A 24,674-nucleotide genomic window follows, 5' to 3' on the forward strand; every position below is an offset into this window, starting at 1 on the left:
ATTTCATTATTGTTCTCAAGGCATCTCATCCTTTGTGAAAGCATAGTCCTCCCGCAGATCCGGGGTCGACCCCGCGATGTATTTACATAGTATGAGCTAAGCATGACTGGCTAATATGTACCTAAGCCAAATATACTTGAGAAGAGTACCTAAGACGCATGCGACCTCTTTGACATCCTCCGAAAAAGAATACACATGGTCTTCTCAACATCAAAAGTAAGACCATTGATGGTTTACCTACATTTGAGCTTATGCGAAAAATAGCTGGCCCTCTGTTCTGCGCTTGGTAATGGATGGCACTAATTGACAAGATCGTCAGTGGTTGTTAGGGGCTTTAGCTATGGGTAACTGTGGACCCCACTACTCACAACCACTTTAAACAATTCCTCAGTGCGACGCGTCGCGTCTTGCAAGTGCTGTACCCGCGAGCGGACTCTATGCTACGCGCCACTTTAACACCACCCTGATCAACACCACACCAGCGACTACACCAGAGCCTCGAAGTAACTGGTAAACTCAGAACTCACTCCAATACAGATTTTGCCCAGTCAATTGAGTGCCGACAATGTTGACAGCCTCTTCGCCCGTTGTTTATCCCACAACATCGTCACCACCTCCCGCTTCCAAACGGTCGCAACCTCACAAGGGTCCCAAGGCCTCCCAACGTGGAAAGGGTGGATTTCTAGTTGACGATGACTCCGATGACGATGTGGCCCCCGAGCCTGCCTCCAAACGGCGCATGCTGAGCAGCCCGAGGGAAATGCCCATCGAAACCACAGAGCCCTCGTCACCTCCGACTGAACTCGAAGCGTTTTTGAACGTACCTCTAAGACTCGAAAGCGACAACACGAAAGCAACAGTCGATGCGAACCCTAGTGCTGAGCCACCGCAAAGCACGAAACAACTTTACGACACCCTTCTCCAGTCTACGCAAGACTTCGCATCTGCTTTCCAGAATCTCGCCTCGCGCAATGCCAAGAGCAAATTCAACATCAAGACGTGTTCTGGCGCCAGCCAGGAGATTAAGCAACGTCAGGCCGTAGCAGCTCCGTCATATGAGCGCCTCGTCGCTGCAAGGTCGAAGACGAAGAAGGGGCGCGCCGAGCGCAGCTACTATGGTCTCGACATCCACGAACTGATCGACACGGCCAAGAAGGAGATTGCTACGGGCGCGCAGGCCACGACAACAAAGGCCACCCCAGACCAGCCGATGCCCTCGGTCGAGGCAGTGCAAGGCAAAAAGCCCAAAAAGTCTCTCCTATGGACGGAGAAGTATCGAGCAAGGAATTTCATGGACCTCTGTGGCGACGACTCAACAAATCGGAATGTGTTACGTTGGTTGAAGAGATGGGATCCTCTAGTATTCCCTGGTTCTTCCAGGTCAAGGGGCATAAGGAGGCCGGGGGTGAAGCAGCAGGCAGAAGAGGAAAAGCCTCACCGGAAGATCCTCATGCTTACTGGACCCCCTGGTTTGGGCAAGACCACGTTAGCTCATGTCTGTGCACGACAAGCCGGCTACGAAGTACTAGAGATCAACGCGAGTGATGATCGCAGCCGAGATGTTGTGAAGAACCAAATCCGTACGAGCTTGGGAACAGAGAACGTCAAGATTGTGCAACACAAAGCCGGTCAATCTGGCCAATGTCAAAAAGTCGCCCGACCGGTTTGCGTCGTGGTAGATGAAGTCGACGGTGTGGTGTCAGGATCTTCCGGCTCCGGCGAAGGAGGTTTCGTCAAAGCGCTACTAGACCTCATTACTATCGGCGAGAAGAACAGTTCTGGGCAGTCGGAAAACACCCCGCACGCCCATCGCCGGAAGAAGAAAGGCGACGACTTCCGACAGATGCGACCCATTATCCTCATCTGTAACGATGTGTATCATCCCTCCTTGCGGCCACTGCGCCAGTCAAACTTGGCCGAGGTTATCCATGTGGGTAAACCGACGATCGATGCGGTTGTGAACCGTCTCAAGTCGGTATTCGAAAAAGAGGGCATCCCGTGTGAGAAGGACGCAGCGCGCAAGCTCTGTGAATCGGCATGGGGTATGACCAGTGGCCTGGATGCCAAGAAAGGCCGAGAGAGTACTGCCGAAGGTGACCTGCGTGGCATCATGGTTGTTGGAGAGTGGGTTGCTGGGCGCCTCCGAGCAGCATCCCTCAAAGGCCCAATGTGTTTGACTCGACAGTGGGTTGAGAAGCACATTGCCCACGAACTTGCCCACGGTGGTGGTGGTGCACGAGGAAGCGGACGTGGCAGCGTGAGAGATATCGTCAGCCGCGTTTTCCAGGAAGGTGCCGGGTTTCCCAGCTCAAACATGGTTGTACCCAAGATGAACCTCAATTCTTCCGAGCAGCCCCAGGCCCAGCTTGGCTTCTCTGAGCAGCAAAAGAAGTATGCCATGGAACGCTTGCAACACATGGTTGAGACCAGTGGCGATATTGACCGCATCGTCACCGACATATTCGCAGATTACCCGAACCATGACTTCAACGATGACTCGTTCCTTACAAAACCGGACCAAGCATACGAATGGATGAATTTTCACGATACGTGCACATCAAGGCTGTACAGTGGCCAGGAATGGGAGCTAGCACCCTATCTCAGTCGGGCAGTCCTCGCCTGTCACCATCTGTTCGCGTCGCCCATTCGCCATTCCCAGCTGATGTACCAGAAACGTGACGCAGCTGAGGAGGAAGCGGCACCGCTCCCCTTTTCTGGGCCCCGTGCCGACTTTGTGGCATACGAAACTGAAAAGACCAACCGTGTTATGCTTCAGACTCTCCAAGCACAGCTATCACCAAGGCTGATGCGTGCGTTCCGGAGTGCTGAAGACATTGCTACAGATTTCATGCCGTATCTCATTCGACTTGTGTCGCCCGATGTGAAGCCGGTCGTCGTTGGTGGCAGTGGCGACTCAAAGGGGACCGCAAGCGTCAGGAAAGAGACGGAGAAAGCAATGGTTGCCCGGGGAGCAGAGACACTACTGGACGTAGGCGTCGAGCTTCAAAGAGGCAAGATAGAAGGTGGCACTTTCGGCCGAGGGCCTACCTGGGTTTACCGCATGGAGCCGTAAGTTTTAACGATATTCGAATGAGCGTGAACAGAAGGCTAACAATATCTCGACAGTGATTTGGATATCTTGGCAACATACGAGACATCAGCAGCCGTTATGCATGGAACGCAAGCACCCACGCGTTATGCTGTTCGACAAGTACTGGATCAAGAAATGGAAAAGCTGCGGAGGCTACGGGAAAGCGCGGCGCGACAGACTCGTTTCCGTACTGGGAACCCATTGGACACTAGGGAAGCTGTGTTTGAGAGCAAGGAGAAGTCTGGCAAGTCTAAGGGGGTCGAGCTGCCGATCATTCCTGTGAAGAAGGACTTCTTCGGACGGGTGGTTGCGAAGCCCGTTGTGCAGCCACTTCAAGAGGGCGATGGGAATACCAACGGAAAGAAGGCCGAACCCGTTACAACTGGCGAGAACAAGGTATGGGTCACATTCCACGAGGGAATGAACAATGCTGTGAGGAAACCTATTACGTTGGATGATCTATTCAGGGGCCTATAGTGAAGGGTGTTGTTGGTTTATGCGTTAATGAGAGAAGCGTTATGTATGTATGCAGTTGCTGGGATTGGAGCAACTGGGGTAGAATAGGCATCATTGAATGGATTGACCGGTTCATGACAAACACATCGGTTGTCTCAATCATTAGTTGAAGAGCAATCATTGGAATGCGATATTATGACAATCTGATTCCCCAAACGCAGAATTGCATGGCTATTTTCAGAGTTTGAGCAAATACCCATGAGTGAGAAAATAGCATGTTGTAGAAAATCCACATTAGCCGGCCCCGGATCTGGCCGACGTCATCTTAACAATTGAAACGAGGATCGAAAACCTGTCTGCTTCCACGCGTCGGGACACCTATTGGACACGCACAGCCATGATAATACACCCAAGATTGCAGGGCGCATATAGCAGAACATTCTTAAAGACCTGCGCACGCAAGATGAGTACCAATTCGGAGAAGAGCCCGCTCCGTTTCGGCCCATTCGAGGTCACGTCACAGGTAAGCGACACTTCAACTTGTTAGGTCGGCGGCAGAAAGCTAGCTAGCTGTCTGTAAGCTGTATACTCTATGTATGCCGAGCCGCCAGAAAACACGCATAGGAACACCGTACTTCCAATCGGGTTGCAACTCCCAGACTTACTTGCCGATCTACTACTCACCCTTTTCTTATCTTTGTGCTTCTACCTCGGACACTGCCTAACCAATCTGCCACTTCTAGGTTTTCTACACCACACCGTACTCCTTCGCCCTGGTGAACCTGAAGCCGCTGCTGCCGGGCCATGTCCTGGTCTGCCCGCAGAAGCCGCACAAGCGGCTCACGGATCTGTCGGCCCCCGAGCTGACGGACCTGATGCAGGCGGTGCAGCGCGTCCAGCGCATGCTGGCGCGGCACTACTTTACTACTTCTTCTACGCCGTCTTCCTCTGGCAACGAATCACAGCAGGGCAAGGAAGACAGCAATGGCATAGCGGGGGAGGAGGAAAGGGGACTCCCCGAAGACGGCTCGTTCAACATTGCGATCCAGGACGGCGCCGAGGCGGGCCAGACGGTGCCGCACCTGCACGTACACGTGATCCCGCGCATCCGCGGCGCGACGGCCAAGAGCGGCGACGGGCCGGGCGACAAGATCTACGAGATGATGGCGGACGAGCACGGAAACGTCGGGGGCGCGCTCTGGGATCGCGAGAACCAAAATGGTGATAGCGGGCGACCGCGGCCCGGCGGCGGGTTCCCGCGCATCGAGGACGCGGACCGGCAGGCTAGGAGCATGCGGGAGATGGAGGAGGAGGCGCGGCTGTTCCGGGACGTGCTGGGGAGGTTAGAGCGGGAAGGGTCTTGAGAGGGCTCTGTCTGCAGTGTGCATGTGTGCGTAGAATTACCGGGTTGCTTGGGACAGAGGCGTACTTCATGGGCATGTTAGAAGGCTTCGTTACGCTTCCGCGCATGCAGCCATTTCCATGGTAGACCTTGGTTTCGCTCAAGAAGCTTTCAATATAAGAGCATCAAGTCTAATCTATCTCTGCACTCCCCATAACACCGCAGCGCTTAAGGGCAAGACTGCCGCAGTAACCCTCAGGGAGCATCATACAACCACCTACTCTTCAGGTCTGCCTAGATTCCAGCATATTACGCGAAATTTGACAATCAGGGGACACAAAACTAGTTGAAGATCAAGTGTGGCGTCGGTCTATGAAGTAATGAATGCTTCCGCGAAGTTGATTACTTAGCTTCGCCACCGGTCTGGGTGGCCGTATGCGAAAACCATGGACCAGTCCAGACAATAGTGATGCGAACGAGATGCACCGCTGATGTCCTTGGGAAGAAGTAAACTTTTATTGACCTTAGGCTACTGCTCAGCTCCCATCACCTTTGAGTTCGGACACGGCAGACAGTCCAGGGTAGTACTTGTGCGGCCTATCAAGATCCGCGCGAGGGTCGGCGGAGGGTTTGCTTTTAATCACCCAGCAGCCTGGGCTAGACTTCACTGAAGGCATTGCGTGGGTGGAAAAAAGGAAACCCGCAGGCCTCGATTGTATAAATGTGACTGGCTCGGTGGACTCCAAGAGGTGAGCGGCGGATGATATGGTGAAGCGAGCTGAAGTTCGAGCTCAGTTCAATCACGCGACGTGAGCGCGTCTTGTTTGATCATCTTGATGCCTGTTTCCTTTTGCCTTCTATAGTATTGTCAATCGAGGCCCATGTGGCTACGAGCTGAGGAGGGTAAATCTCCAGCCCGCGCTGCCTCAGCCAGCCCAGCGCCATGATAAGTGAGAGTAGTAGTAAAAGAGGCTCGGCCGCTCTGCGAGGGTCGAGCTATGGCGTGGGCGCTTGGTGATAGCACGGCGGGCTAGTGGCCGGCCCCGTGGGCTAGACAAGGACGAACGATGGAGAAAGCTCGGGACTGGAGGTCTCGACTAGCAAACAATGCCGTTGAGCTGTGCTTGTGGCGTCGCCCGTCGAGGGCTGAACGGCTGTCACCGCATGCAAGGTACAGAAAGCACATGCATATGGATGTGTGAATTGGATTGCGTGCCTGTTTCCTTTTTGCTCCATCAAATGACCAACGCAAGCCTCATCGCTCCAGAGCACACTGGCCAAATAGTTAGAGACCCAGCGCTGCCCAACTATATGTGCACTATTGCTCCCCTTGAACGCCGCAGCGCTGCGGACCAAGCATGGTTTAGTGCAATCGGTGTTGCGGTTTCCAAGGTCCGATGTGCTGATAACGGTGATTGTCAGGCAATATCAAACGGAAAGCAGCTCTTTAGCGTTCGAGGGGATAACATACAGATGTACTTACTGCTTACCTTGTAGAGCTGCCAAGCTGCGCAGAACCCTTGTCGGCCAGAATCCACGCGGGGCAGTTTAAGACAATCCTACACACGTCAAGGCGGGGATTAGACAACCGCTCATCCAGAAATCGGTCTTCAGGATTACTGACGTTCGGGATCTAGAACGAGTAGCCCACGGAGTTACTTAGGTCATGCAGGACGAGGACGGTCATCGCCAGAAGAATGCCCCTGCAGTAAGCTCTCGCAAGGATCCCGCATACTTTATTAGTTGACATGCAGGTAGGGCAGGGGTGGTTATCTGCCGCCAAGGGCTTCTAGGCAGGTCAGGCAGGTCAACACGAGGAAAACAAAGCAACGCTAATCAGCAGAGGCTACCTGTGGCCACGACAGGAGTCGTCAATTTCCCAAGATGCTGGGTTCCGGCCCGGCGACGCTGCGTACGGCAGGCACCCAGAGGGACGACAGAAAGCAAGACCACCCGAAAGCTGAAGTCGAGCATGAGGACGTCACAAAAGCCACTCGCAAAATGAAATAACATACAGAACTGCCTAGTACTGAGCTACTAGTTACTATAGGTACTCTTTTGTGTCGACGCGACCTACGAACACCCTGCACAGCTTTCCCGTTCCGGTACCATGGCGGGTTAGCCTCCAAGTGACGGCGCTACCCTCTTCTCCCTTTAGCGAACCCTCATCACACAATGGCATACCCGACGGTATGCAACCGTCCAACATGGCACTATCGAAATCTACAGGGCCCCTGTCTCCTTCCCCTCCCGGTTGGGTGGCCAGTCAGTTAATAAATATGCTGGCTCTCCAGTCCCATCGATATATAGAAGTTATGTTATCCGCCTGGCATTCAGTGTTCTATCCTTTTGGTGTCCCAGCAGCCTGGTAGGTCAAGACATTCGACCCTGATCCGGACTTTGCCAAGCATGGCTCCCTCTGGCCTTGTTTCATGGGCAATTGCCCTCGTGCTATCGAGTTGCTTACTATACGGCGTTGATGGCTTCGCTTCCACGGATACCATCACCTGGGGCGGTGACAACTCCAGAACCGGCTACCAGGACAACCATAACATGGACCCAGATATCGTTGGTAGCGCCCAGTTTGGACAGCTCTTCCGAACGGCGCTGCCAGGCAACTACATGAATCTCGGCCCCGAGCAGATCTTCTCTCAGCCTTTGGTCTATACCCTGAGCAGTACCCAAACACAATATGTCTACGTCCTCACGACCCAAAACAATCTCTACCAACTTGATGCCAAGACTGGTGTCATTGTCAATCAGAGGAACCTACATATCCCATTCCTGACGTCCGGTTAGTAGCCAATCCCTGCGTGAGAGCTTCAGCCGGGGAAGGGCTAGATATATGAACTTTGCCATTGGCGTGGGCCTCACAACCTCGCAGCACTATATCACTAACGACTTAAGCAGATCTCAATGGCTGCGTTGATATCAACCCCACGGTTGGTGTGACTGGAACGGGTGTCATCGATCCTACAACTGAGACGCTCTACTTCACTGCCAAAACCTACAAGCAAGGGTATACGCAAGGAAGACTGAATGGTGAATATTGGTTTCATGCAGTCGACGTGAACACGCTCCAAGACCGCGCCGGATTTCCTGTGTCGATGGAAGGCGCCATCTTCCGCAACAACCCCAACCGGATGTTCATCAGCGGTAATCAACACCAACGCCCTGGTCTACTTCAGGTTGGGCAGTACATCTACGCTGGCTTCGCGTCACACTGCGTGCAGTACAACTTCACCGGTGCCATTCTGGGCTGGAACAAGAACACTGGTGCCCTTGTCGAGGCCTTTGCCATGGAGGGTGGCCCTGAGCCAAACACCGTCCCCGGTGGTGGCGTGTGGATGAGCGGAGGCGGACTCGCTTACGATAGCGGCTCGATGTACTTCGCAACCGGTAACGGTTACGCAAGTCAACTGAAGGGCACTCCGGTTCAAGGTCGGAACCCACCCACTGCCCTCGAGGAAGCCGCCGTCAATGCCAAGATCAACGACGACGGTACCATTACGCCAATCGACTTCTTTATGCCCTGGGAAAAGACCGATCTGGACGGAGCAGACAAGGATCTTGGAACCAGCCCTCTGGAAATCCTGCCTTCGTCAACCTTCAGCTGCCCCAACGCTAAGCGCATCGGAATCGTTACTGGGAAGTCTGGGAAGACATATTGGCTCAACCTCGACAACCTAGGAGGCTACCAGATGGGACCTGGACAATACGATGCTGTGCCCCAGCAATTTCTGAACGAGAACTCGGTATACTCCGGTGCAGGTGTCATGCCACTTGATGGGGGATATGTGTACATCAACGTCATCAAATACAAGACGCACGTATGGAAGTTCGGCTGTGACGCGAACGGGAATGTTGCTTTCACCCACGTTGCAGATACTGCCGAATACAATGCCAATATCCTTGGTGTTGGCCATGGAACCACAACGTCTCTCAACGGGCAGTCGGGAACCGGGCTTCTCTGGACTTCCGACGTCGAGGGTCTCAACTTGAGGATCTACCAGGCCGTTCCCCAGGCAGGAACTCTGAAGATGATCAACTCATTCAACGTACCCGGCTCAATGAAATTTGGCCGCCCAGTCTTTGGGAATGGTATCTGCTACGTGGCGAGCAACCAAGGCTACATTTACGCATTTGGTTCCCCTGTCAACCTGCCTCTGAACTGCACAGCCCCCTCCAGCTTTGGCTCGGTAAACCTAGGAGACCAGTCTGCATCTCAGAAGGTCACTTGCACGGCGAATGCCAACACCCTGGTTAACAATGTCACCTTACAAGGCAACGCCAACTTTGCCTTCTCCGGGTTGCCAACATTCCCCCTGTCTCTGTCAACAGGCTCTTCTTTCTCCTTCCAGGCGACCTTTGCCCCGAAGCAAGTCGGGCCCTTGTCTAGTAGTGCAAGTGTCAACACTACCAATGCCGTAGCCGGCTTCTCCACCAACACCCCGGTGAAGTTGACGGGCACTGGCAACTCGAAGCTACCGCTTTTGCTAATATCGCCCAACACCGTGTCTTTCACCGGCGTCATCACTGGCCAGATAGAGAATGGTGTCAACCAGACCGCGGTGCTCCAAAACCAGGGCAATTCAACCTTGACTATCTCGAGCCTCCTGTTCTCGGTTGAGACGGAGACCGGGCCCTGGATTACACCTAACACCACGAGTTCTAATAATACTTCGATCGGGCCATTCACCCTCTACAATCTGCCCACGACGATTGCTCCTCGAACCTCGGCTTACATCCCTGTAAATTTCAACCCAACGACCAATGGAAACTCCAAGGTCTTCATGCAAGTCAATTCAGATGGCGGCAACGGAGTTCTCGATATCATCGGAACGTCCAGCACCCTACCCCAGGTCATGATTGAGTTCCAGAGTCCTGATGGACAGAGCTGGGTCAATTATACGAGTGGCGTCAACTTCACCTTTGGTAGCGTCCTTGAGGGCACCACGGTCACGCGAAAGATGCGTTTCACCAATATTGGCGGACCCAATGCTGCGGCTCTTTCCGTCACTGTTTCCAAGCCGCCATATGGAGTCCCGGGCATCGTTGGTGCCGTGAACAACGTTGATCTTGCCGAGGGTACATTGCTGCAGGCTGGCCAGAGTGCTACCGCCGACCTCTACTGCGCAGTGCCTAGATCGCAAGTGAACGTCGATTCCTATAATGGCACAGCCCAATGGACTCTCAATACCGGCGACCCTGTCATGGGAAAACAGGTTATCCACTTCCTCTGCAATGCCGCGTCCGAACAGTTGGGCCCTATTGCTTCGAACGGCTCCGCCCTCTACAGGTACACCGGTTGTGCTCAAGACAACAACCCTGGACGACAACTGCCCAAGCAGATCTATACCGACAATGTCAACAACACCAATGGGAACTGCATCGATGCCTGTTATGGAGCGGGTTATACAACTGCCGCCACCGAATATGAAGCCGAGTGTTGGTGTGGCAACACCATGCCATCGCTTTTCGTCGCAGACGCTGAATGCAGCTATCGGTGCACCGGGACCATCAATCAAACTTGCGGTGGTAACGGAGAGTTGCACCAGGGCGGCTCGTTCATGTCCGTTTTCGCGACAACGCAGGCACTTCCCAACACACTTCCACCTGGTGGCCCGGTCCAGCCTAAGACTGTCGGCAATTACAGCTTCGCCGGTTGCTACTCCGAGGCTTCAAATGGAAGGGCCCTGACGGGAAGTAGCCAAGCTGTGGACACCAACACCCTTAACAGCTGCGCCGCTTTCTGCAATGGCTTCACGTATTTTGGTGCCGAGTATGGACGCGAGGTAAGTAATTGCATTTCCTGGCCCGGCCCTCCCCTGGGAGTTTTATATGCTAACTTATACCAGTGCTTTTGCGGCAATTCCCTCAACGCCGGCAGTACCATGACTGGTATCAGCCAGTCGGACTGTAGCATGCCTTGTGCTGCTAACAGCACTCAGCTTTGCGGAGCCGGCGGTAGGCTGTCAATGTATATCTACAATCCGTATGGCAACAACACTGCTCCAAACACAACGACGACTCAGCCTGCGACTCAACCTGCCACCACTACCTCACCTACTTCAACCCCAGCTGCCCCCAGCGTTGTTCAGCAGGCAGGCACTTTCGCCTACTACCGCTGCGTGACGGAAGCCACGGGCATGCGGGCCCTCTCCGACCTGTCTTATTATAATGATGCGCTGACGGTGGAGATGTGTGCCTCGGTCTGCGCCGGGTACCCCATGATGGGAGTCGAGTATGGACGGGAATGCTACTGCGGCAGCGCCACCAACCCGGGCAGTGTCAACGCGAGCGAGACGGACTGCCGAATGCTCTGCTCCGGAAGTAAGTCCGAGTACTGCGGCAGCGGTAACCGGCTGAACCTGTACACGCAGGCGCCCGCCAACACGTCCACGGCTGTTTCCAGTATCACGTCGTCGGCGTCGTCAAGCATGGCGTCCACCTCGACCAGTGCTAGTGCCTCGATGGTCACTACTGCTACGTCTTCGGCGACACTCTCGGCGACCGTCTCGGCGACGTCTGGTACCAGCGGTGTTTCGGTGACGGCGTCGCAATCTACGAACTCTGTGTCGTCGAGCGCGGGCTCGACAAGCACCTCTTCCGCTTCTTTATTGACGAGCTCGTCTGCTCCCTTGGCCAGTTCCTCCTCGACTTCTTTATCGACGAACTCGTCCGCTTCCTCGTCCGCTTCCTCGTCAGCCTCACCGTCTGCTTCCATTTCATCGAGCTCAACTATTTCTTCCTCGACGAGCTTGTCTTCTTCCTTGATGGTCTCGTCGTCCGCCTCTATTTCGACGAGCTCGTCTGCTGCTTCCATTAGTTCCTCCTCGGTTACCCTGTCGGCTAGCGCATCTGCTTCGACTGGTTCCACATCGTCGTCGACGAGCTCGCTTACTTCCTCAACACTGTCGTCTTCCGCTTCGTTCTCATCGAGCTCGGGCATTTCTTCCTCGACAAGTTCGTCTGCTTCCCCGACAGAAACATCGTCCGCCTCGGTTTCACCAACGATAACACCGAGCTCGGTCGTTTCCTCCACCAACCTACCTTCCTCTACTTTGCAGTCTTCTAGCTCATCCGCTTCTTCTGGGCCATCATCATCCATGCCATCTAGTTCCTCCATCAGCCCAACCTCGTCAGCCAGCTCCAGCAGCATTCCGGCGTCCAGTATGACTTCAAACACGCCGACTTCTTCTGCGTCGACAAGCTCCACTGCCACATCTACATCTACTTCAGTTCTGAATGCTTCGACTCCCTCAACTAGCAGCGCTGTTGCTACCACAACAAGTAGCGTTGTCCTTGCATCGCCCAGCAGCGCTATTGCCTCACCTAGTAGCACTGTCATCACTTCGTCTACACCGACAAGCTCTGGCCCCTCCGTCCCTACCGTCTCAGGCTACGTTTATCAAGGGTGCTACACCGAGCCCTCTGGCCGACGGGCCTTACCCGACAAGACCTTCGCCTACGATAGCATGACACTGGAGTCTTGTGCAGCTAATTGCACCAACTATGCTTGGTTTGGTACCGAGTATGGCAGAGAATGCTACTGCGGTGCCACGCTCGACAGCGGCTCAAGCAAGACATCTGGCAGCACTATCAATGGTGCGTGCAGCAAGCCTTGCGGAGGCAATAACACCGAGGTTTGTGGCGGCGGCAGCTTGCTCTCGCTGTTTTACTCCTCGGATCCGGCAAAGTACAACGGACCTCCCAAGATTGTGGACGGTAACGCCAACTACACTTATTACGGGTGTGTAGGAGAGCCACAGAACGGCCGTGCCTTGTCCGCCAGCACCGCCAATAGCGGCATGACCGTCCCGCAGTGCCTGACGTGGGCGGCTTCCAAGGGCTACAAGTACGCGGGACTCGAGTATTCCCAGGAATGCTGGGGCGGTAACACATTGAGCTCGGGCGCGGCCAATAAGACGAATGCCACCTGCTCGATGCTTTGCGGCGGCAACCAACGGACGTATTGCGGAGGTCCCTCGCTCCTTTCTCTTTACATCACCAACTCTACCTCAGGATCGCGGGGCATCGGCTCATAGCCGGGTGCTTTGTACGCACAATATCCGCCATCTAGAATAATCTCGGCGCTGGCCATAGTCACATACATTTCCTACAGCACATGATATTTCTTCAAATACTGTATAACAGTTTCATAGAGGATTGTATTACTTAAGATTATCTGTAATTGATAATAATACGAAATAAATAATCGTTCTTCCCAATTTGTACAGATAGCTTTTGTTTGCATTGAGCCCATATTACCTTTGTTCTTAGAAACGCTGCACCGAAGAGACAAAGTAAGTGGTCCTACAAAACAAGGACATTGATAACCATGCTTTGAAAACAAAATACTTTGTCTAGGTACCCCGACCTAAGGACACCTCTCTATAAAGTGTATGAGAGATGGTTAAACTAGATTGTTGATTAGCTATTGTTCGCAATATTCGCAACAACTCTTGTGAATTCTACTTGGCCCAATTTCTACTGCGGTGTTCCAGCACAACACAAACCGCCAACCGCAACCCGCAGCCTCACGATGACGTCGCCGACACCACCCAGCACACCACTCAGTACCCCGCCGAAAGTGTCGAAGCAAACGCTTCGGCAGCGGAATGAGCAGAAAGACGACCCGAATTATTACGATGTTGGCGGAGTACCGGCTCAAGTTATCTCTAGCGGTATGCGCCTAGCATACACCAGTAAGGAGTATCTTGAGACCGTCGACTTCGGGTCCATGGATGGGCTCCGAGAGTCTGTCAATGCTTTGGAACTACTTCAGATGCGGAGGAAGGCCTGGCTATCTAGCAACTGCGTGGACATACCGTTGGTTGCGACGTATAAAAACCAGCCCAGGGCCGTCCGCCACCGCATCAACCTGCTGCTAAACAGTGACACCAACAAGCTGTTCGACGACCCGGTGGTCCCGGGCCGCGAGTACACCGATACCTCGCCCTTCGACATCAAGGACGAGCAGCGAGCCGACGCCATGTTTACCAAAAGGCTCAACGAGGTTTACAGGTCCCAGCCCAAGCTCTGGAGGCGGATTCGCGCCCGCGAGTTCACCATTTGGCCGATGCACACCACGAGCCACTTTGTGACAACCATCATGCGGATGCGCCGTAGCGATCCGTACGCGGACCTGTCGACCACTTACGACGAGGTCGCTCAGTTTGCCGTGCTCGAGCCCGCCTACAATCTGCAGTCCATCAAGCGGATCCACCGTCGCCTGCGCGCGATCCTGGCCAAGGACGGCATCAAGATGCCCGCCGACGCGTACCGGACGCCCTGGTACCCGAGGCAGTTCGACGACTACTCGTGCGGCCTGCGCTCCTACAACATGGCCAAGGAGTTCATGGAGCGCCTGACGCTCATCTACACCCTCCTGCCCGTCGTCTTCCACGCCACCAACATGCCCGTGACGCTGAGCAACTCGACCCGGCAAGACCTGGAGGCGCCCCCTGCAGTCGCTGGGCGGCGCGCCGCCGTCCGAGTCGGCCTCGTCGGCGGGCTCGGCCATGGACACGGACCCGGACCCGGACCCGAGCCTGGGGACCGAGGACCCGCACCGCCGCATCAACGAGCCGCGGTTCCAGCGGATGCTGTGGGACTCGCCCTTCAACGGCTACGTCAACGAGAACGCGGTCCGCGAGCAGATGATCGGCTCCGTCGTCTGCGTCGCCCTCAACCGCTACGACTACCAGGCCCGCGCCGCCATCGTGGCCATCGACTCCGTCACGGACCGGGACCTGATGCACGACGCGGAGCTTCGGCGCGAGATGGCCATCAAGGACGCCAAAAAGGAGGGGGGCAAATCGACCCCTCCTCCCCCGCCTCCGCCCGTCACCGCCAAGGTGTACGCGGCGGGGGAACTGCGCCCCCAGCGCACCGGCAAGGTTCAGCGGTTCAAGGCCGGCCAAAAGTCCTACAACCCGGTGCAGAACCCAGGCATGTCCCTCGACAGCGCCCTCGAAGGCTTCGCCAACATGACCGTCAGCGGCAGCGGTACCGCCGCGCCCAAGAAAGGCAACTTCGCGGGCCCCCAGGAGGCCCAGCAGGCCGACGGCGGCAAGCAGCGGCTGACGTCCGGCCAGTGGCAGCGCAGGAACAGGAGCCTCTGGAAACAGGGTCGGCTCCGCAAGGCCAAGCGCCACGACCGGTACGGGCCCGCCTTCCTGAACGTGCCGGCCTTCAGGAAGGTGCTCTGGGAACATGCCAACAAGTAAAGGCGAAACGATCAGGTAACGCACGCCCCTCTCTTCTTCCAGTCCCCCTCCCCCGCCTGTAAAGCAAAGGGATAGCATAGGTAAGTCATCATCAGCGTAGACCTCGTGCCGCTGGCACTACCTTTGTTTCCATTCACCACCATTGTCTTTTCTAAGCGGTTTCTGTTTTCTTTGTTTATCTTTTACCAACTCGACAGCAAATAGACACAATTAACCTTGCGTAAATAATATACTATAACACTTCTTCGTTTTATTTTGACCAAATGCCGTCATAGGATCTCAACGAAGTTTCTGGACATACGATGTACATTTGTATACTGCTTTTATATTTTTCTTTTCTTTACACTGTAAAGTATGTATATAAGGGCGTCTCATGGTATGTATGTGTATATATAAAGAGAAAACCGCATGCGCCGATAGCCCCCTCTAAGAACCCGATCTAAACGAAGTATGACACGACAGCTTGTTGGGCCGTGATTAAGTACCTACACTCTAGGCAGCGAGCCAGCGGCGATGTCCTCTTCAGCCACTACATCCTCGTCGGCACACTCACTGTACAAATGGGCCTCGGCGGTAGACGTAGGCCCGGGCGCATAACCGTCCTCTTTCAAGCAGACTAAATTCAATCATGTCAGTATTCAACAAACTCCGCCTTCGCTGCAAAGGGGAGAAATACTTACGGTGAGGCCTGAGGAAGATGCTGCCGACCATCGCCAGCCCGAAGAGACCCGCAAGCAGCACGAAGAAGGCCTGGGGGAAGCTTTCGACGGTCGCGGCGTAGATGCCGTTGAACATCATGGGGGCGAACACGCGGCCCAGCGCGTGAAGCAGGCCCAGGGCGCCAAGCAACGAGCCGACGCGCTCGGCCGGCACGTGCTTGGTGATGGAGCTCTGAATGACGGCGCCGCCAAGCCCGCCAAAGGAGGTCAGCACGCCGGACAGGACGAACAGCTGGGGCGTCCGCACCAGGCAGTACCCGACGATACCCGTGACATCCGACACCAGCGCGATGCGCAGCAGCCAGACGTCCAGCTCGTCCATGCCCGAGTTCGTCTCCATGATGTGCAGGGCACTATCGCGCTGCCGGCGCTGCATCGGCCGCACGCGGAAGATGTAGTTTACGAGGGGGAAGACGCCGAGCAGCGCTATGACGCGTATGAAGCTCGTCAGCGACACGAAGCGCGAAGCGTCGAAGGTGCCCCAGTGGAACATGTACTCGACGTAAAGGATGGTGACTGCTCCCGAGCCAATCGCGACGGAGAGGATAATGGTGTCGATGAAGGCAAGGATTAGAATGTTGCGCCGCAACCGGCCCTCGCCTGCACCTCCGGGGACGAGCATCTTCAGGGGCGCCAGAGGGTTGGCCATGAAAACGGCCGGCAGCCAGTCCAGGAGTAATCTGCTCCTCACACGGGAGTGCAGGCGCGAGGCAAGCGCGTCCTCTTCCTGCTGGTGCTTCTGCCGTGCTAGCAGTTGGCGCTTCTTAGACAATGATTCGGGCATGACGAGCCAGATGAAGAGCATGAAGATGATATGGCTCGCGAGCGCAACATAGAAAATCGACAGCAGTGTGTCGGTCCATTTCACCAGGTAGCCTGCGAGTAAGGGCCCAACAGCCACACCGGTGAAGAGGCAGGCTTGTAAGTAGCCGATATAGACGCCGCGCTTCGACGGCGACGAAGTGTCACTGGTGTATGCGGTAGCGATGATACCGCCTGCGGTGAACGAGCCTGTGATACCATCCATGAAAGCGCCCACCAGAATCCAATGGTAATCGAGCGCTTCGGGATACTTTGCGCAAAGAATGGTGGCGATTTCGTTGAGGACGCCGCCGATGGAGGCGATGGCGAGCAACCGGGTCCGGCCGTATCGGTCGCTGAGAGAGCCCAGCTTGGGCGCCGTGAGCGCGCTCAGCGCGCCGGTCAAAACACTCGTCATGAGCGTGAAGGTGGCGACGCTGCGCTGGACCGGCGGGATCTGACATTGCGGGTTGTCCCCGCCCAGCACTATCGGGGTGACAATGAACGTCGGATCCAGCAGGCTCTTATCCGCCATATAGTCGCGGCATACCAAATCAACAATTCTGCAAATTGGGGGTCGAGATACGTCAGCTGCGCGTTCAAGAATGGCAGGTTGCATACACCCGGACTGGGTGGAAGATGCGATGAAACTCACAGATTGATCCTCGGCACCAAAACACCTCCAAAGGCAAGCGTGAACAGTAAGTAAGGGCCAATGAGCCAATATACCTGACTCGAGAGTCAGTTTTCCCTTGCATGCGGAAAGTCTAATAAATGAACGGGAACGGTTGGTTCGCGACGGGCTTCTGCATGGCGCATCCGCTCGCTCGGGTAAAGCATCAACAACATCGTCAACAACGTACCGAGGGCCGTTTATACCAAGGCAGGTGGTCGTATTCTTGCGCCAAGGTTCCCCTGCTCTCCGCGCTTGTGTTTTCGCTGCCGCTCCCCGTTGCGTCGCCATCGGCGCCGGCGCCGAGCAAAGGCGATGTCTCCCCTCCTCGTTTTCCGCGTCGATCATGATGATCTTATTACTCCCGACCGTCGCCCCCGGGGGCTGCCTTTCGCTGGTCATCTCTATATCTTTCTTTTAGGGATGTTGCTTGGTGGGTTTGCGCATAGGTTATGCAGTGATAGCTGGCGCGGTTTTCGATCTGATTGGTCGGGGAAGTTCGATCCGGGGTAATCGCAGGTCACAACTCTGGCGCAAGAATATTTCCTGTCTATCTAGGATGACGTCGTTGAAGCGCTACGATGCGCAGCAGAGGTTGACTGAAAGCTCCTGCCTTGCCTCGATGCCATGGGGAACGAGATGGGGAGATGCAAGAAAATGACCGATTAGGAGAATATCACAAAAAGTGGGAGGATTATCGATCGCTACGGATCTCTGCTCGGGGTTGGAGGGATCCGAGGTCGAGATAAGGGAAAGTTGGGTGGTGAACGCGGGCCCCGTTCCTCCTGGCATGTCCGGGTACTTACGACACTCGACTTTCTTATTTCGTCAAGATAGTCTACGCAATACATACCAACACCGAGTGCACAAGGGGGCTACCACTTTAGCGTCGCGACTGGGGGTGTGGGTGGATGCCCAGTTGGCTCCAATGTGTCAGCCAGCAATTCAGTAATGCAGCACAAGAGAGTGTGCTACATGTAACCTACTTGGTGTAAGCCCCCGGAGCGGACTTTACGGACTACTTACAACGAAATGATAATATTGGGCATGTTCTATTATCAAGCTGGCGAACCGGGGAAACAGGAAACAGCATCGAAACGAAACGCTAGACCGGCATTGTTCCAGGATACATTTTCAGTGCCCAACGCCAGCCAGCTCTGATCAACTCTAGATCACAACTTGAAAAAGGACAATTTACTGGGTATGGGCTGAGCAACGCCTGACGGACCGCAATATTGATAGCTGACCTGAGGTCGCCCACCCAGAAGCTTATCCCGTCTCTCCTTGCTTCGTCTGTGAAGGAAGAAGCCGAAATGGGAGAAAACCTTCTTTGCGATGCTGACAATTAACCACGTTGACCCCTGTAGGCTACTGCGAACGTGGCAGCTTGCTCGGAATCTACAGGCGGTTCAGGGACACGGCGTGTCTGGTCCTATCGGATTTGCTGGGATAAGCCACGGGAGGGTTTCAAGGTACATCCTGCTTCAGTGGGTGTCTGTCTCAACAATCGCCGAGGCCGCCTCTCTGCCTTTACGAGCTCCATATGGTAAAAAAGGATATGCCTATGGTCGGTCAGGTAAACCTCACAAAACACTGCGACTCAACGGCTTTGTTCGCACAGCGCTGCACTATGCTCATTACCTGCAAATATGCCATCTGTTCTGTCGTGAAATCATAACCACGTAAAGACGAAAATCGCATTTCAAATCAATGACGCAACGAAGACAGACCTGCGCCGCGTGGGCTTTAGAGCGTGGGGTAGTACTGTCGTACTACGCTCCAAGACTGGCTGCTTGTCCTGCCCGCTGGGAATTGGCATTTATCAGCAATGACTTCTCAATGGCAGGGGTATTCTTAGCGGATGCATCAATTAAGCCAACGGGGTGCAGTGCATTTATCAGTGATAATCATTGCATTTGCATCGGCATTGCCTGCAATACCGAAGATGAAAAAGTCCAAGTAGAATCCCTTCATGAAAACTTACATTGGCCTCTGGTTAGAGGGTTTGAGGCGGGGTATTTGGGAAAGGGACAGCCGATCTGCCAGCACTGAGATAACTCATATGGTGATACATGAATTTATACTCCGTACAGGTAGTAGTAAGTACTAACCGAGTAGCAGACTAGTGGGTGTCATGACTAGAAGGGCTCTACTTCGAAAGGCTTCGTGAAGCGTGGTAGGGCGTGAATAGTTGGTTTCTTTACACTTGCTTCAGGCAGGCTCTAATATACACTTTCTACTGTCGCAAACTATACAGCAAATGCATTTTCCGGGCCAGCGAAGAACTTCTTCGACTCGGCACAACGTTCGCTCTTGCATCCAGGGCACCTCAAGCCCATCTGCAATGAGCACGAAACCCCGCTGTCCAGGTGCGACTTGGCAAGATCTGCCAGGGCCTTGATAAAGGTAGGGTTGCCATTCAAGCTCTCCACACGCTTGATCGTGTCTGGGTGCCCCGACTCGCCAATGATCTCCTTGTCAAGCTCGTAGAGAGTCTCGATATGGTCCGATGTGAAGGCAATGGGAATCAGTACCATGTCCGTCTGGCCCTTCTTGACATACTCCTCCACCGAAGTGGATGTCTGGGGTCCCAGCCATGGCTGCGGGCCAACCTGGGACTGCCAGCATAGCCGGTAGGGGTTAGAGAAGTTCAAGCGCTGCATAACAGCATAGACGGTAGCCGCAACCTCGGCAGGGTAGGGGTCGCCTGGGTTCATGTTAGCGGGTGCAATATTTACTGCTGTGCACGGAATCTTACCTCTGTTGACGACTGTCATGGGCAAGCTGTGGGCTGAGAACATCAGCATTGCATTCTTGCGCCGCTCTTCAGGATACTCTGCCAGCTTCTCCTCTATGTTCTTGGCAAATGTCTCCACCAGTCCCGGGTGCGCCGGCCATCTGTCAATGACACTCCACTGAATAGTGCCTGATGTTGCCTTTCCCTCCAGACGCTGGCGCCATTTCCAGAGCTCATTGATACTGCTGCCGGTTGTAGAGCAAGAGTACTGGGGGTATTGCGTAAAGGCGACAGCTCTGCCTCCCTTGCCGTTGCCAAATCCATCTGCGAGAAGTCGGTTGTACATCTCCTCCGTGAGAGGATCCGCGTATCGGAAGGCGACGTATGGTTTATGGGGCGCGGTTTCGGGGGACATCTTGTCGAGGAGCTTGCACATCTCGGCGCTCTGGTACTCCGACCATTTCCGAATAGGCGAGCCTCCTCCGATCTCCGCGTACTGCTCTTTAATCTTGGGTGTTCGGCGTTTCGCAATGAAGGGCCCGAGGTAGTTTTGCAGCGGTCCGAGAGGAATCAGATCTGCATCTGCCTAGAACAGGGGCACTGTCAGCTCTCATACAGAGTAAGTGAGCAAAGCACCGGTAGCTCATACAAACAAGCGACTCAGGAAACTGTGGACTTCGTCGGTAGTAGAGGGACCGCCCATGTTGAGGAACACCATGGCGGTTGGGCCCTTGGACCCGGCGGCATTTTGCGTTACTGGCGGCACCGGGGTCGCGAAGCCTCGGGCTTGAAGTGCATTGTATCCTGGAGAGACCAGCGACTTCAGCACGGGAGAATTGGAGCTCCTGGTCGTTTGCGACACTCTCTTCGAGAGCTGCCCAGCAGAATGTCGTAGAGACATGCTGGCAAGTTGCAGGCAGGGGCCTGGAATTGAAAGAACGAAGCGATTGACAAAACAGGCAAACAGAATTTGACTCAGTTCCAACAAGCCAAGAAGAACTATGCAGTATCAGTTCAGCAGAAAAGGCTGAGGAGGGCAAAGAAAATGCCACGATGAACGAACATCCCACTCGAATAAAACGTGAGGGTCATGGCCAGCAATACACGGTACGTAGCGCTAGTAGCTGTGCCAGTGGGCTGTAGACAGGCACCGAGTCGCCGAGCATCCACTGGTAATCGTACGCTAATGGTGCTGCTACCTACGAGCACCGATCTTGATGGATCTAGTTGTTCTGCGAGATCTGAAGATGAACAACAGCATGGGCCAATTGCTCACTTGATTAAATGCAGTATTTATCCTCAAATAGAAATACTAGTCAAATTACCTGATTTGAGTCCATTTACAGTTCCCACCCATGTCTGCTGTTGACTGTTAGAGGATGTGTTCGTTCGTTCCTGATGACAGCAACAAATGTTGCACAAGATGCTGGTGTTTGATCCAATTGGATAGCTGCAGTTGTTAATCGAGGGCGTTTGAAGTACTGGCCTGTGCTTCCAAAGTCAGGTGCTTTCGTGTGTTAGACAATGGCTCCACTTGGCCTGGACGCGGGTGGTTGCCTAGTATCCCTGGCAAGCGTGTAGGTGCCTATGCCTTCACAGGCCATCATCAAGAAGAAGAATAGAAGCCCGGACAAATACCATAACAACCCATTGGCCGATCAAAAAGGTTCGATGCCGCTTCATTTTTTTCAGACTTCTGATGCTTCATAAACCAATCCTTCTGAGACCATATCTCTTTCATTAGAAACGTCATCATGAGTTACCACCATAATCAAGATGGCCAAGAGCCTGAAGAAGACGAGCTTGATGAGGATGTTCGTCTCTTATACCCATGAGTTCCTGCCCTGGTCGGACGAGCTAATGAAATTGTAGATCTACAAGTCACAGAAGGACGCGCTGCTCTTTGCAATCGACGTCAGCAAGACGATGCAGAAAGCACCTCCGGCCTCAGATGACAAGAAAGCTGACACGGACAGTGGCATGACTGCAGCTCTCAAATGTGCCTACCAAGTGATGCAGCAGCGAATCATCTCCAACCCCAAAGATATGATGGGAATCCTCCTGTTCAATACAGAGAAGAGCAAATCCAATGACGAGGATGAAGAACGCGGCAGCCCTGGCTATCCTCATTGTTATGTATACGTACCGCTCGATGTCCCGGCTGCCGATGATGTGAAGAAGTTGAAGAGCCTTGTAGAAGATGGCGAAGACTCTGAAGAGGTCTTAATCCCATCTAAGGAGCCAGCCACTATCAAGGACGTCTTGTTTTGTGCCAACCAGATCATGGCAACCAAGGCACCTAACTTTGGCTCTCGGCGACTCTTCATCATCACCGACGGTGACAATCCCCACTTGGACGATAAGAAAATGAACGAGGCAGCCGCAGTTCGTGCGAAGGATTTATACGATCTGGGTGTGTTCATCACTCTCTTCCCCGTTGGCCACAAAGATAGTTCTTTTGACCTAGGCAAGTTCTGGAACGTATGCAATCCCCCTCTTGGCTAAAGATGATGCCCGGTATTGATTTTACCTCAGGATATCATATTCAAAGACCCATTAGCCGAGCTCACCGATCCGGAGAACGTCTTAGAGTCCAAGTCTGGCAATGATGGCCTGTCGCTTCTCAAATCTCTAATCAAGAACATCGACTCAAAAAAGACACCGAAGCGTGCTTACTTCTCTAGCATGCCCTTTGAGATCGGGGCAGGTCTCACTATATCTGTCAAGGGCTACAACCTGTTCCAAAAACAGGCGCCCGCAAGGAGCTGCTACGTCTGGTTAGATGACGAGAAGGCTCAAATTGCGGTTGGCGAGACCGCGCGGACAGAGAAGGACAGCACACGCGACGTTGAGAAGGGGGAGCTCAAGAAGGCATACAAATTCGGAGGCGAGTATGTCTACTTCAGCCCAGAGGAGCAGACCGAAGTCAAGAAGTTCGGCGAAAAGACTATCAGGATCATCGGTTTCAAAGATCGATCCCTGCTCAAATTTTGGATGGCTATCAAGAAGTCTATCTTCATCTATCCCAGCGAGGAGGGCTATGTAGGCTCCACGCGTGTGTTTTCTGCACTATGGCAGAAGCTGGTCAAGTCAAAGAAGGTTGGCATCGCATGGCATATTGCACGCAAGAATGCGAACCCCCAACTTGTCGCCATAATTCCTTCACGAAGCCAGTCGGACGAGAAATCGGGAACGCCGTATCTTCCTGCTGGCCTCTGGCTCTATCCTATCCCATTTGCGGATGACGTTCGAGCTGGGCCTGAACTGCAGATCGTGAGGACTACGAATGAGCTGACCGACAAAATGAACAAGATCACGGGACAGTTGCAGATGCCTCGGGGATTGTACGAGCCACACAGGTATCCCAATCCAGCTCTGCAGTGGCACTACAAGATTCTGCAAGCCTTAGCTCTGGAAGAAGAAGTCCCAGACAAACCAGACGACGCTACTGTGCCCAAAAACAAAGCAATCAGCAAGCGGGCGGGTGAGTCACATATTCATTTCGTATCAGTTCCAATCTCGATAGAGCTTTTCTCTGCAGAGTATATACTGACACGTCTTTCCCTCTACAGGAGGCTACCTTCAGGAGTGGGCAGATGTAGCCAATGAAGCATTGGTCAAGCACCAGGAGCAAAAGGCCATCAAACGGGAGCTTGATGCCGAGGATGATGAGCCTCGACCAAAGAAGAGAACAAAGACAGCGACAGCTAGCAAGAAGACTGACGAGGATGGCAGCTCAGCCATGACCGATGCAGCCTTGAAGAAGCTGGTCAATTCGGGTGATGTCACAAAAATGAAGGTCACAGAGCTGAAGGATGCCCTCGCAGCTCGCAGCTTGGATACAAAGGGACGCAAGGCTGACTTGGTGGAACGGCTTGAGCAATGGGCCGAGGAGAATATGTAAGACCATGACGACATTATACCAGAGGATGTGGTTTGCAAGGCGTTCCGGATTTGTTCATATATCAAGCTGTCTCCTGTACGAGGCCTCGAGGGACAGGCGATGGGCAATAGTGCAAGAGGGCTTGCAAGGCATTAGTCTGTATGGCTATACAATAACATAACCACTGCTCGATCAATTTTCAAATCCCCCTTGTGCTTGGAGACTGGGGAAGGTGCACAAACTGCTCGTCTCTGTTGCAGTTGGAGAATGGTATCTTGACACTTACGCCTCACGTGCGAAAATCCAATATTTGTATCAACTTCTGAAATCTTAGCACTGCAGGCTGGGCGCGGAAATCGTCAATATATGTGCTTGATGCACCTTGCATTTGTTCTACATAGGTATATGCTCCAGTCTACTGACATGGCACTTTGTATGCGCTGCAGTTGATAAGTACCAAGAACGAGCAGGCAAGAACGACCCGTTTACATTTCGTTGCACCTGACTGCTGCATTTCCAAACACCCAAAACTTCGTACTTGCCTAACTTGTATGATTTTGTCTGCCTGTTGCCCCTCATACCCAGATTCGAACAAAAGTTTTACTTGTTCACTCAAAATTTCTCATTCTAGTGGGCGAAAGTTCACATCAACACAGACGCCCGCATCTGGTTTCTGGTAGTGTCGGTAGTGTCAGTAGAGCACCCAAATGCGACACCCAATATTAGCAAGGTATACTCAC

The 24,674-nt window shown here is 53.8% G+C and overlaps 8 protein-coding genes across 8 annotated transcripts; 6 read left to right on the forward strand and 2 right to left on the reverse strand.

Annotated features, from left to right (window-relative positions):
- Positions 1 to 565: 565 nt before the first annotated feature.
- On the forward strand, positions 566 to 3,568 carry PG985_004301 (uncharacterized protein; the record flags this gene model as incomplete). Its single annotated transcript, XM_066824070.1, has 2 exons — positions 566 to 3,069; positions 3,127 to 3,568. The coding sequence occupies 2 exons, from the start codon at positions 566 to 568 to the stop codon at positions 3,566 to 3,568; spliced, it is 2,946 nt and encodes a 981-aa protein (XP_066687230.1).
- A 442-nt stretch (positions 3,569 to 4,010) lies between these two features.
- Positions 4,011 to 4,911, forward strand: PG985_004302 (Bis(5'-nucleosyl)-tetraphosphatase; the record flags this gene model as incomplete). The annotated part of the gene is made up of 2 exons (XM_066824071.1): positions 4,011 to 4,070; positions 4,291 to 4,911. 2 exons carry the CDS (start codon positions 4,011 to 4,013, stop codon positions 4,909 to 4,911), a joined length of 681 nt encoding a protein of 226 aa, XP_066687231.1.
- Positions 4,912 to 7,298: 2,387 nt separating this feature from the next.
- PG985_004303 (uncharacterized protein) lies at positions 7,299 to 11,967 on the forward strand (the record flags this gene model as incomplete). The annotated part of the gene is made up of 6 exons (XM_066824072.1): positions 7,299 to 7,683; positions 7,800 to 10,684; positions 10,748 to 11,222; positions 11,273 to 11,310; positions 11,356 to 11,700; positions 11,746 to 11,967. 6 exons carry the CDS (start codon positions 7,299 to 7,301, stop codon positions 11,965 to 11,967), a joined length of 4,350 nt encoding a protein of 1,449 aa, XP_066687232.1.
- A 97-nt stretch (positions 11,968 to 12,064) lies between these two features.
- Positions 12,065 to 12,937, forward strand: PG985_004304 (WSC-domain-containing protein; the record flags this gene model as incomplete). The annotated part of the gene is made up of 1 exon (XM_066824073.1): positions 12,065 to 12,937. One exon carries the CDS (start codon positions 12,065 to 12,067, stop codon positions 12,935 to 12,937), a length of 873 nt encoding a protein of 290 aa, XP_066687233.1.
- A 497-nt stretch (positions 12,938 to 13,434) lies between these two features.
- On the forward strand, positions 13,435 to 15,121 carry PG985_004305 (uncharacterized protein; the record flags this gene model as incomplete). The annotated part of the gene is made up of 2 exons (XM_066824074.1): positions 13,435 to 14,286; positions 14,363 to 15,121. 2 exons carry the CDS (start codon positions 13,435 to 13,437, stop codon positions 15,119 to 15,121), a joined length of 1,611 nt encoding a protein of 536 aa, XP_066687234.1.
- Positions 15,122 to 15,606: 485 nt separating this feature from the next.
- On the reverse strand, positions 15,607 to 17,176 carry PG985_004306 (uncharacterized protein; the record flags this gene model as incomplete). The annotated part of the gene is made up of 2 exons (XM_066824075.1): positions 15,607 to 15,737; positions 15,802 to 17,176. 2 exons carry the CDS (start codon positions 17,174 to 17,176, stop codon positions 15,607 to 15,609), a joined length of 1,506 nt encoding a protein of 501 aa, XP_066687235.1.
- Positions 17,177 to 19,563: 2,387 nt separating this feature from the next.
- Positions 19,564 to 20,952, reverse strand: PG985_004307 (uncharacterized protein; the record flags this gene model as incomplete). Its single annotated transcript, XM_066824076.1, has 3 exons — positions 19,564 to 20,021; positions 20,073 to 20,637; positions 20,701 to 20,952. The coding sequence occupies 3 exons, from the start codon at positions 20,950 to 20,952 to the stop codon at positions 19,564 to 19,566; spliced, it is 1,275 nt and encodes a 424-aa protein (XP_066687236.1).
- Positions 20,953 to 21,805: 853 nt separating this feature from the next.
- PG985_004308 (ATP-dependent DNA helicase II subunit 1) lies at positions 21,806 to 23,955 on the forward strand (the record flags this gene model as incomplete). Its single annotated transcript, XM_066824077.1, has 4 exons — positions 21,806 to 21,865; positions 21,924 to 22,464; positions 22,603 to 23,535; positions 23,624 to 23,955. The coding sequence occupies 4 exons, from the start codon at positions 21,806 to 21,808 to the stop codon at positions 23,953 to 23,955; spliced, it is 1,866 nt and encodes a 621-aa protein (XP_066687237.1).
- Between the last annotated feature and the right edge of the window lie 719 nt (positions 23,956 to 24,674).

Source organism: Apiospora marii (assembly GCF_038362585.1).
Source record: "Apiospora marii strain CBS 49790 chromosome Unknown utg000003l_segment0_segment0, whole genome shotgun sequence".
NCBI lineage: Eukaryota > Fungi > Ascomycota > Sordariomycetes > Amphisphaeriales > Apiosporaceae > Apiospora > Apiospora marii.